General features: G+C 45.9%; 1 protein-coding gene across 1 annotated transcript in view; it reads left to right on the top strand.

Annotated features, from left to right (window-relative positions):
* Positions 1 to 13,006, top strand: part of SEC24D (SEC24 homolog D, COPII component) — a 164,588-nt gene that overhangs the window by 30,817 nt on the left and 120,765 nt on the right. The window contains exons 3-6 of the mRNA XM_075350122.1: positions 4,215 to 4,326; positions 4,401 to 4,543; positions 6,074 to 6,319; positions 7,051 to 7,175. Of these exons, the coding sequence (XP_075206237.1) occupies positions 4,215 to 4,326; positions 4,401 to 4,543; positions 6,074 to 6,319; positions 7,051 to 7,175 (626 nt within the window). The remainder of the gene's footprint in view (positions 1 to 4,214; positions 4,327 to 4,400; positions 4,544 to 6,073; positions 6,320 to 7,050; positions 7,176 to 13,006) is intronic.

The raw sequence follows: 13,006 nt of genomic DNA, 5'->3' as shown, positions 1-13,006 counted from the left end.
TAGAAAAGAGGCTGTTCGCCGGCCACAGCAACGTCGCTAGGAAGGTAAGTATGTGTGACGGCTACTAGCGATTTTGTGCGCCACGGACAGCGATTTGCCCGTGACGCAGAAACGACGGGGGCGGGTGCTTTCACAAGGGACATCACTAGCGATGGCGCTGCGTTTAAAGCAGCCTTAAGACTACAGTTCCATAGACAGGAATTATGTTTATCAAATTGACATTACATATCGAGACATACATGCAGTTCTGAAGATGAATTTATCTCAATATCTTTCACTTTTGAAATTGGAGCTATAGTTAATTTTTTGCTCTGATTGCCAGAAGTTATTTTAGCCAAGGGGTCGCAAACTCAGCTGGGTATATGGGCTGCACATAGAAAAAAAATCGAATTTGTAGTGTTGCATTTTTTTGCAGGACAAAGTGACAATTTTAGTGATACCATATTCTTTTCTATATACCTTTGCATCACTTTTTTTCTAACCTTTTTCCCTCATTTATTTTACTTTTTTAAATGATATTCATCTTATGGGTTATGGTACAGTTTTATAGCTTTGATCATTACAGATGTGCCGGTAAGAAACATGCACTTTTTTAAATTTTAGTTTATGTATAAAAAAGCATTTTTAATGGTAAAATGTTTTTTTTTTTTCATGCATTATTTTGATTTTTTATTTGTGTTATCCCCTTCTTCTAAGTAATGTCTTACAATTAGCACCATATAGTAATTGTGACCATCTTCGTGTAGTAATGTTCCCATCCGAGTCCTCATCTTGTAGTAATGTCCTCTTTCTTGTAGTAATGTGCCCCATCTTAGTACTTATCTTGTAATAATGTTCCCATCCTTGTCCCTATCCTGTAGTAATGTGCTCCATCCTAGTCCTCATCCATCTTGTAGTAATGTACCCAATTTTAGTCCTCATCTTGTAGTAATGTCCCCATCCTGTAGTAATGTGCCCCATTCTAGTTTTCATCTTGTAGTAATGTCCCCACTCTGGTCCTCATCTTGTAGCAATGTCCCCATCCTGGTCCCCATTCTGTAGTAATGTGCCCCATTCTAGTTTTGATCTTGTAGTAATGTCTCCACCCTTGTCCTCATCCAGTAGTAATTGCCCATTTGGGTCCCCATCCTCTGCCCATCTTGGTCCTCATGCTGTAGTAATGCGCCCATCCTCATCCCCATCTCATAGTAATGTGCTCATCCTTGTCCCCAGCCCATAATAATATGCCCGTCTTTGTCCCCAGCCTATAGTAATGTGCTCCATTCTGGTCCTCTCCTTGTATTAACGTCCCCAAACTGGTCCTTATCCTGTAGTAATGTCCCCATCCTATAGTAATGTGACCATCCTTGTCCCCATCCTGTAGTAATGTGCCCATCCTTGTACCTGTCCTGTAGTAATGTACCCCATCCTGTAGTAATAAATCCATCCTTCTCCCCATTCTGTAGTAATGTGCACCATCCTAGTTCTCATCCTGTAGTAATGTGCTCATCCTTGTCCCCATCCTGCAGTAATGTGCCCTATCCTTGTCGCCATACTGTAGTAATGTGCTCCATCCTAGTCCTCATCCATCTTGTAATGTTCCCCATTATGGTCCTCATCCTGTAGTAATGTGCCCATCCTGGTCCTCATGCTGTGGTAATGTGCCCCATCCTTGTCCCCATCCTGTAGAAAAGTGCCCCATTCTAGTCCTCATCTTGTAGTAATTTCCCCATCATGGTTCTCATCCTGTAGTAATGTGCCCATTTTGGTCCTCATTCTGTAGTAATGTGCCCCATCCTTGTCCCCATCCTGTACTAATGTGCCCCATCTAGTCCTCATCATGTAGTAATGTCCCCAACCTGGTTCTCATCCTGTAGTAATGTGCCCATCCTTGTCCTCATCCTGTAGTAATGTGCCATGCTTGTTCTCTTTTTGGTCTAATGTCCCCTTTCCTATTCATCTTCTTGTAGCAATGTCCCATTCTTTAGTGATGTTTCCATTTTGTGCCATTCTTCACATACACATAAAAAAAGATTCTTTTCACCTGTCCTCTGTTCCCTCTGCGTCCTCTTTTCTGCTTCTTGCAGCCCGTAGGCACACAGATCACTTGACGATTGCGGCCCCTGTGTGGTGGGTCACTGTTGTCAGCGCTTGATCTCATTTGAATGTATTGCCGATGCAGCACAGAGAAGCTCTTTGCACAGATATACCAATGGCAGCCTTTGGCCAAACACAGGCCAGCAGCTGATGGCGATGTATGATGCCAACTGCTTGCCTGTAATTGGAAGTTGGCTGCCATTGGTATATCTGTGCAGAGAGCTTGTCTCTACGCAGCGCCGGCAATACATTCAATAAAATAAAGGGCTGACAATGGCGGTCCCCTGCACTGCGCTGCCACAAGAAGGAGCCTCAGGGGCTGCATGCGATCTGCGGGCCGTGTATTTGAGACCCCTGTTTTAGCTCGATTGACTGGACCTAAAGCCGTTTGAACAGATAGAATTAAAATGAAAAGCTTAGCAATTTTTTTTTTTTTTTCATTTTTAAGAAGGCTTTGGGTTATTTACGAAATGCTAGAAATTTACATAAATAATTACCAAAATATACTGCAGTTTACAGCTGGCATAGATTCTCAGTTATGGCACATGGACAACCCAAAGGTGTGGAAGATCACAAATGTTGTCTCTTTTTTTTGCCTAAAAATGCACCACTTTTTAACCTTTCAATACTTTTCTAAAGTGAGCATGGTTTAGCCGGAGAGCTCGGTTACCTGCTTTCCAGCAGATTTATTATAATTTACACAAAAGTGAAAACAGAAAATGTAGTGTAACTTTGTGCCCGAGGTCTTATGCGCAGACAATTAGAGATGCAGCACAGCAAATTCCTTTGATATTTTACTAACCCCTCCTTGTGCGTTTCAGACCATAAGTGTAAATTTACCTCATTGTTTCTTTTGCATAGATCAATGACATTCTTACTTAGAACTATTTATCCCTTTTATTTGTGTGTTGTTTTTTTTTTTATTTCTCCAAATAGTTTTGCAAACTCTGGCTGTTTTGTGTATACAACTCTTTTGCAGAATTGAGTATCTACATGGTAACACAAGCATTTTTTGCAATCCCTGTTTTTTTCTATCTTCTAGTCTTAAGGCCCTGTTACACGAAACAACGTATCTAACGATTTAGCTGTCAATGGTGGTGATGTCTACTTTGCTACACTCCCCCCCACCTCACCCTAAAAAGAAAAAGGCCAATTTGGGAGGCATTTCTGTGTGTTTCCTCAGAACCTTAACCCTTAAGGCCCCGTCACATGCAACGACGTATCTAACGATATATCACCGGGGTCACGGATTCCGTGACGCACATCCGGCGTCGTTAGCGACGTCGTGTGTAACAGCTCCGAGCGAGTGTTAGCGATCAAAAATACTCACCTTATCGTTGATCGTTGACATGTCGTTCATTTTCATAAAATCGTTGCTGTTGCAGGATGCTGGTTGTTCGTTGTTCCCGCGGCAGCATACATCGCTACGTGTGACACCGCAGGAACGAGGAACATCACCCTACCTGCGGCCGCCCACAATGAGGAAGGAAGGAGGTGGGCGGGATGTTACGCCCGCTCGTCTCCGCCCCTCAGCTTCTATTGAGCGGCCGCTAAGTGACGCCGCTGTGGCGCCGGACGAACCGCCCCATTAGAAAGGAGGCGGTTCGCCGGCCACAGCAACATCGCTAGGCAGGTAAGTCCCGTGTGATGGGTCCTAACGATGTTGTGCGCCACGGGCAGCGATTTGCCCGTGATGCACAACCGACGGGGGCGGGTGCTTTCACCAGCGACATCGCTAGTGATGTAAAGCCCCCTTTACACTAGCTTAGGTTATAGGTTAGCAAGAAGTACAAGACAGGAGTGATGCACAAAAGTTTGTATAGAAGCTGGGGTCAATTTTATTTCAGGCTACTTACATTTGTTAGATGTATTGCACTAAAGGTTATTTCTCAAATAACGACTGTTTTTCTTCTGTTGCTTTTATTTGTTGTTAAATCTCCTTTTATTTGTTCTGTGTGTGCATCAGTACAGTATAAATGTTTGCAATGATAAGGCTTTCAAATATAGTCTTTAAAAATAATATACAGTATTTTATTTTGCTTATTTGTTAACTTATAATGGAAGAAAGCTGCTACAAGATTCTTTTATCTGCTGGTCCTTACTGATTTGTGAAACACTTCTTGTGTATGTTTCTCTAGCTGGGCTGAAGCCTGGTGCACATCTTGGATCTCAAGTTTCCCTCAACTCCCAACCTCCTACTCAGAATAACTTTTATAATGGACCAAATACCCCTGGAAACTTTGTTCAAAGGTAAGGAGGACATTAACTAAATAACTTATTACATGGAGTCTACAATTCTGTGTATTCATCTTTATTTATTTCAGGCATCCAGGACCTCCTGTCACCAGTAATGCCTCTCCTTCATACCCTTCCTTTGGTCAGTCTTCAACGCCTTTCAACAGTACTCCTCCAGCTCCAATCCAGCAGATGACCAACCAGTTAAATAATATGCAACTTGGAGGATATGGTAAGTCTTACTTTTATTAATATTACATTTTTATTATCGTCCTCTGTTTTCATTTAGAGTACATGCCATATTATGACTGAGGTATGTTGCCCTAAATCGGGCAATAAGTGCAATGTCAGACCTGTGCTTCTGAAGCTCTTTTCTCTATAGTAGTAAACATTCAACTGGGGCTCCACAAATATGGTGTTTATCTCAAATGCCATCCAGGATACCATGAACTTTAGATGGGAGCGTTTTTTGAGCTCATGAGTTGTCTGTTATGTAAAATGACTGTACAGTACAACGTCTCATTCACAGGCTGCAAAAACACAGCCCCCCCTCCCAATTTTGATACCCAGCCATAGTAAAGCTGGGGGTTGGTATTCTGAGTTGGGGAGACCCATGCTTATTGGGCCCCCCATCCTAAAAATAGCAGCCTTCAGCCACCCAGGATTGTCGCATTGATTAGATATGACAATCCTGGAGCTTTACCCGGCTCATCCAGATTGCCCTGGTGTGATGGCAATTGGGTAATAAGGGGTAATAACAGCTCACGGTTGCCACTAAGCCCTAGATTAGTAATGTGAGGCTTCTATGAAACCCCCACTACTAATCTGTAAGTGAAAAGAAATAAAAACAAACACAGAAAAAATCCTTTAGTTAAAATAAAATACAAAAACAACACCCTCTTTTACCCTTTTTTTTTTTTTTATAAACCCCAAAACACTCAGGTCCAACATAATCCACGCGAGGTCCCACGACGATTCCAGCTCTGCTACATCTGAAGTGACAGCACACGGGCAAAGACCATGACTGCCCACTGTGAGCTTCAGGCAAAGACTGAGCTGCAGTGATGAACGGTGACGTGACTCAGGTTATTTGCGGTCACAGCTTGAGGTTCCCACGGACCTCAACCTGTGACCTCAAATAACCTGAGTGATGTCACCGCTCATTGCTGTGGCTAACTCATTCTCTGCCTGAAGCCCAAAGCGGGCGGTCGCATTCTGTGCCCACATGCCATCACTAGCAGAGCTGGAATCGTCGTGGGACCTTGTGTGGATTATGTCAGACCTAAAAAGAATAAGATGCACAGCAATAAAGTCAGCTTAATATGCGTCGGACCTGGGTGTTTTGAGGGTTAATAAAGGGGTGAAAGAAGATGGGTTTTCTTTTGTATTTTACCCGGCTTCCCAAGAATTTGAACTCTGTTTTTGTTATTGCAGTCTATGGCCTTGTTGGATTTGAGCTATTGCAGCAGATTTGATAAAGTCACAGTTATCTTCTGCAGATCTACCAGTTATATGAATGCTGACCTCAGATAGGCAGCTTTCTGTATACACCGTGCATAAGCTAAAAGATGCTAATCATTTGGTGGGGGCGAGGTTATACAGAGCTCATCAATATGGGGGACTACATTGCAGAAGGTGTACTAGTCCTCAGGGAAAAGTCCTCTAGCTGCAACTCTCTGTCCAAGAATACTGTGTATTGCGAGTGGATGAATACTGTCAATTTCTGTCTGATTTACATCTGTTGCTTTCACCATGAACACAGGTCCTCCTGGATCCAATAGTCCTCATATGCCTCCTAACCCAAATATGCCTGGCAGTTTTCCATCTCAGACAAGTCACATGCCTCCTGGCCTCCATTCGCCTCCAGTGACAACCAACAGTTTTAATGGCTTTAACTCTGAGCCTCTCTTACCTCATCCCAATATGCAAGATGGAATAAATGCACATCCTTCATTTCAACCACAGATGCCAGGTCAGGCGCCACAGTTTGGATACCCTCCGCAGAATCGTAAGTAGCTTCATAATTTATATTTACATGAAATAGAAGGAATTTTGTGTAAGTGTGAGTAGTAAACTTTGCAGCACTTTGGTGAACAAATATCTAAACAAAGGTACATAAAAGGATAGTTCTGAACGCCACTTCTTGTTGAATTAGTATTACAAAAAGGTTCCAGGAAGCTGAGCCCACGCCGTCTGCTCCCTAATATACACGGATATAAGGCAGCCTGGACACTGGGCAGTACATGTTGTAATATCTAGAGATGGAGACAAAGTTATAATGTATAAGAAATTAAGTCTTGCACAGTACTGTAATTTTCAACATAACTGGAGATAATATTTTCACACGTTGGGGTCACGGCATTCGTGACGCACATCTGGCCTCGTTAGCGACGTCGTTTCGTGTGAAACGCACGAACGACCGCTAACGATCAAAATTACCATATCGTTGATCGTTGACTTGTCGTTCTAATCTCAAATATTGTTGCTGTTGCAGGACGCAGGTTGTTCTTCGTTCCTGCGGCAGCACACATCGCTATGTGTGACACCAATGACCAGTTTGATAACTGCAAGATTTCTACTTTTTATTTTAATACATATTGTGATATAGGAAGCAAAGCTATGACCAATAAATGTAAAAAAAATACATTTAATACAGTACAAAAATATGATTAATATGTCGTATTACCGTGAAAAATGGATGTATGATCTTAAATGTATATTTGACTGTTTATATTGTAGAAAACAGCTATGGTGCTCAGTTATCGGGACCTCCAATGCCTTATCCTGGTGCATTTCCTGGAAGCCAACAACAAATATCTGGTCCACCTCAAAAGAAACTTGACCCAGATTCTATACCAAGCCCAGTAAGTCACTGTGTTATTATAACTTTAACCCCTTCACGACCGCGGGCAGTAAAATTACGTCCTATTTTAACGTGACTTAACGACCAGGGACGTAATTTTACTGCCTAAACTTCATTTGATTGCCGTGCCCATAGCAACGGCTTTCAAATGATGTCCCCTGCTGTTTCTTACAGCAGGGGACCTTTGCTTGACCCCAGGGGGGGTGGCATCGCCACCCCCCATAGGCGATCGATGTGATTGGCTGTTCAAATCGGAACCGCCAATCACATTGATCACGCTGTTTTCGGCAAAAAAAAATGCCAAAAATAGCGTGATCTTGTAAAATCCAGCTAGGACCGGAGCTGCAGCAGCTCCGATCATTGGCTGGAAGCAAGCAGACACCGTGGCCCCCCCCTGCAGCACTGATTGGAGCGATCGTGCGATGACGCGCAATCGCTCCAATCAGTGTGCAGTGGGGCGGTCTGATCTGCCGGTGGCTGCCCTCCCCAGGCCTGTGCTGGTCTGGGGACCCTCCCCCAACATGTCTGCAGCGTGCAGCACTGGCTGGTACTAGTGGTACCACGCCACCGCTGCTGCTGCCGCTGCTGTCACGTCACGTCGCAGGAGCAGGAGCGGTGAGTATTGTGCTCACCTTGCAGCCCCTGCGCGTGCCCCCCTGCGATCTGCCCCCCCCCCCCCGACATCCCGATCTACCCCCCTGACATCCCGATCTGCCCCCCTGACATCCCGATCTGCCCCCCGCCATCTCTATTCTGCAGCTCCTCCGGTATCCCTCCTCCCCTGCTCTCTTGCAGCCCCTGCGCGCTCTTGTGATTTGCTCCTGCGCGCTCCCGTAATGGCCCCTGCCCGTGCCCCCCTGCGATCTGCCCCCCCGCCATCCCGATCTGCCCCCCACATCCCGATCTGTCCTCCGACATCCCGATCTGCCCCCCCAGACATCCCGATCTGCCCCCCCAGACATCCCGATCTGCCCCCCCAGACATCCCGATCTGCCCCCCCAGACATCCCGATCTGCCCCCCCAGACATCCCGATCTGCCCCCCCAGACATCCCGATCTGCCCCCAGACATCCCGGTCTGCCCCCAGACATCCCGGTCTGCCCCCAGACATCCCAGTCTGCTCCCCGACATCCCAATCTGCCGGCCTCCCCCATGATCTCTATTCTGCAGCTCCTCCGGTATCTCCCTCCTCTGCTCTCCCCCTCCCCCTCTGCTGTCCCACTCCCCCTCTGCTGTCCCCCCGACGTCCTCTTACCTGTCTTCACCGGCCGATCACATCTGCCTCCATCGCTGGGTCCTTCTTCCTGGGTCTTCTGCTGAGCTGTCCAACTTCCTGCCTGCTGGCTGCTGCTGTAGCTGTTCCTCCTGCTAATCCTCTGGGTAATGTGAGTATAACTTTTTTTTTTTTCTTTTTTTCCTCTGTCCCCTTTCTATTTTTACACCTCATGCGTCCGTGCGTCCCGCCGAGCGCTGATCAGGGATGCAGATAACGTATCTGCATCCGTGGTCAGTTTTCGGCGGGACTTTTTTTCCCGTATTCCCGACGCTTTTTGTATCGCATCTGTCCATGCGTCCCGCCGAGCGCTGATCAGGGATGCACATAACGGATCGGCATCCCTGCTCAATTTTTGGCGTGACAAAAAGCATCGGGGATACGGAAAAAAAAGTCACGCCAAAAATTGAGCAGGGATGCCGATCCGTTATGTGCATCCCTGATCAGCGCTCGGCGGGACGCACGGACTGATGCAATACAAAAAGCATCGGGGATACAGAAAAAAAAGTATCGCATCTGTCCGTGCTTCCCGCTGAGCGCGGATCAACATCCCTGCTAAATTTTTGGCGTGACTTTTTTTTTTTTTCCGTATCCCCAGCGCTTTTTGTATCTCATCCGACCGTGCCTCCTGCAGCGGCCGATCAGTGCACTGCGTCTGTGCGTTTGAAAAGTCAAATGGCGTTCCTTGTCTTCTGAGCCCCGCCATGCGCCCAAACAATTGATTTCCACCACATGTGAGGTATCTGCGTACTCGGGAAAAATTGCACCATACGTTTTATGGTGCATTTTTTCCTGATACCGTTGTAAAAAGAGAAAAAAAAAACTACCTTGTTGCTGCAAAAATTTAAAAAAATTTTTTTAAAAAAAATAAATAATTTTCACGGTTCAACGTTATCAACTTTCAGTGGAGCCCCTGGGGGTACAAGGGGCTCACTAAACATCTAGATAAATTCCTTGAGGGGTCTAGTTCCAAAATGGGGTAATTTGTGGGGGAGCTCCACTGTTTAGGCACTATGGGGGGGGGTCTAAAAACGTGACATGGCGTCCGCTAATGATTCCAATCAATTTTGCTGTCAAATGGTGCCCTTCTCTTCTGAGCCCCGCCATGCGCCCAACAATTACTTTCCACCACATGTGAGGTATCTGCGTACTCAGGAGAAAATGGACAATACATTTTATGTTGCATTTTTTCCCGATACCCTTGTGAAAAAAAAGCTACCTAGTTGAAGCAACAGTTTTGTGGTAAAATTTTTTTTTTTCTTTTCACGGCTCAACGTTATAAACTTCTGTGAAGCCCCCAGGTGTTCAAAGTGCCCATCAAACATCTATAAAAAATATTTGAGGGCTCTAGTTTCCAAAATGGGGTCACTTGTGGGGGAGCTCCATTGTTTAGGCACCTCAGGGGGTCTTCAAACCCGACATGGCGTCCGCTAATGAGTGCAGCTAATTTTGTGTTCAAATATTCAAATGGCGCTCCTTGCCTTTCGACCTCTGCCGTGCACCCAAACAATTGATTTTTACCCCATATGGGATATCAGCGTACTCAGGAGAAAATGCACAATAAATTGTAGAGTGCAATTTCTCTTTTCTCCCTTGTAAAAATGAAAATTTTATGGCTAAAGTAACATTTTTGTGTTAAAAAGTAAAATTTTCATTTTTTCCTTCCACATTGCTTTGGTTCCTGTGACGCACCTAAAGGGTTAATAAACTTCTTGGATGTGGTTTTGAGCAGTGTGAGGGGTGCAGTTTTTAGAATGGGGTCACTTTTGGGTATTTTCTGTCACCTCGGCCTCTCAAAGGCACTTCAAATGTGATGTGGTCCCTAAAAAAAATATTTTGTAAATTTTGTTGGAAAAATTAGAAATTGCTGATGAACTTTGACCCCTTCTAACTTCCTAACGAAAAAAACATTTCTTTCGAAAATTGCGCTGGTGTAAAGTTGACAAGTGGGAAATGTTATTTAGTAACTATTTTGTGTGACATATCTCTCAGATTTATGGCCATAAATTTTCAAAGTTTGAAAATTGCGAAATTTTCCAAATTTTCGCACTATTTCCTACATTTTCACAAATAAACGCAAAAAATATCGGCCTAAATTTACCACTGACATGAAGTACAATATGTCACGAAAAAACAGTGTCAGAATCGCCAGGATCCGTTGAAGCGTTCCAGAGTTATAACCTGTCAAAGTGACACTGGTCAGAATTGCAAAAAATGGCCCGGTCATTAGGGTGTTTTAGTGGCCGGGGGTGAAGGGGTTAATATTTATAGTAATGGGTCTATGATGTACCATATTTTTGGACTATAAGACATATTTTCTAAAAGAAAAACTCCTGCTTAAACGTGTGTACTTCTTAAAGTCCGAAGGCAGCTTCCTGTTATGGAGCCTAAAGGCTACTTTACACACTGCGATATCGGTCCCAATATCGCTAGTGTGCGTACCCGCCCCCATCTGTTGCGCGACACGGGCATATCGCTGCCCGTGGCGCACAACATCGCCCAGAGCCGTCACACATACTTACCTGTCCGGCGACGTCGCTGTGACCGGCGAACCGCCTCCTTTCTAAGGGGGCGGTCCGTGCGGCGTCACAGCGACGTCACTGAACCGCCGCCCAATAGCAGCGGAGGGGCGGAGATGAGCGGGACGTAACATCCCGCCCACCTCCTTCCTTCCGCATAGCGGCCGGGAGGCAGGTAGGGAGACGTTCCTCGCTCCTGCGGCGTCACACGCAGCGATGTGTGATGCCGCAGGAACGAGGAACAACCTCGTTACTGCTGAAGTAACGATAATTGGGAATGGACCCCCGTATCGCCGATTAGCGATTTTTCACTGTTTTGCAACGATGCAAAATCGCTAATCGATGTCACACGCAACGGCATCGCTAATGCGGCCGGATGTGCGTCACGAATTCCGTGACCCCAACGACTCCGCATTAGCGATGTTGTAGCGTGTAAAGCCCGCTTAAGGCTATGTGCGCACTAGAAAAGTGATTTTTCTCAAGAAACTTTCTTGAGAAACTTCTGGGAGTTGAAGATTACCGTACCTGCGGTAAAAAACTGCACCAAAACCGCGGGAAAAATGCATGCGTTTTTGCCACAGTTTTGCCGTGGTTTTTCCGCAGGTTGGTCCCTGCGTTTTTTTTATGCTGAACTGCAATAAATAATATAGATAATAAATAGATAATCGATAGATAGACAGATAATGGATACAGGGAAAGATGGATAGATGAATAGATAGATAGATAGATGAGAAAGACCTATATAATGTCCCACCCCCCTGCATATTCTAAGCTGGTACCCTTTAGTGACTTTCATGTGGCACTAAAGGGTGCCTAGCCTTGTATTTAGCCAAAAAATAAATAAATAATTAAAAAAAAAATGACGTGAGGTCCCCCCATCTTTTGTAGCCAGCTAGGGTAAAGCAGACGGCTGCAGCCTGCAGACCACAGCTGGCAACTTCACCCTTGGCTGGTAATCCAAAACAGAGGGCACCCCACGCTGTTATTTTATATTAAATAAATAATTTAAAACAAAAAACGTGGGGTGCCCCCCAAATTGGATCACCAGCCAAGGTAAAGCGGACAGCTGGGGTCTGATATTCTCAGACTAGGGAGGTCCACTGTTATTAGACACTCCCCAGCTTACAAATAGCAGGAAGCAGCCGCCCCAGAAGTGGCACATCCATTAGACGTGCCAATCCTGACGCTTCGCCCCAACTCATCCCCTTGCCCTGGTGCGGTGGCAAACGGGGTAATATATGGGGTTGATGCCAGATGTGTAATCTCACCTGGCATCAGGCCCTGGGGTTAGTGATGTCAGGCGTCTATCAGATACCCGACATCACCAACCCAGTCAGTAAGAAATAAAAAATAGACAATAAAAAAAGTTTTATTTGAAAAAACACTCCCCACGTTCCCCCTTTCAACAATTTATTGACAAGAACAATCAAATCCGGGTCCGGCGTAATCCAATAAGGGGGGGGGGGGGTCCCACGACGATCCATACCATAGTCACTGTCCCAGTCAATGAAGAACAGAATGTTCCCCATTGGCTGGGAGAGTAATGCAGTGACCTGAGCTAACATCAATAGGTCAGCCCAGGTCACTGCAGGGGATGACGAGAGCTGCCATCAGGAGGTTAGATGAGATCATTACATGCTGTGACGATCTCCTGCAGTCTTGCCATCAGCGCTCTCACTGCCTTCTATGCCCACCGCGTTCTCCGCGGTATCGCGAGAGCCCGTGACGTCATCGCCAGTGACGGTCTCGGGCCGCGGGCATAAACGGCAGTGACAGCAGTGACGTCAGGAGGCAGGAGATCGTCACAGCAGGTAATGATCTCATCTCACCTCCTGACAGCAGTGCCCGTCATCCCCGCGGCTGCACGTACTGCTGTGTGTCAGTGTCTGCCTGCGCTGCAGGGTGAGAAGCTGCAGACACTGCGGGCAGACACTGGAGTGCAGGCAGCCGCGGGGCCGGAGCGGGACACAGACTGCACGGGCACCTGGAGGTCACACGGAAGTGCTTCTTTGCGGCGTCCAGGGAGTGTGATCTGTGTGTT

Source organism: Anomaloglossus baeobatrachus, chromosome 1 (assembly GCF_048569485.1).
Source record: "Anomaloglossus baeobatrachus isolate aAnoBae1 chromosome 1, aAnoBae1.hap1, whole genome shotgun sequence".
Classification (NCBI taxonomy): domain Eukaryota; kingdom Metazoa; phylum Chordata; class Amphibia; order Anura; family Aromobatidae; genus Anomaloglossus; species Anomaloglossus baeobatrachus.
This window is presented reverse-complemented; position numbering and strand designations above follow the sequence as displayed.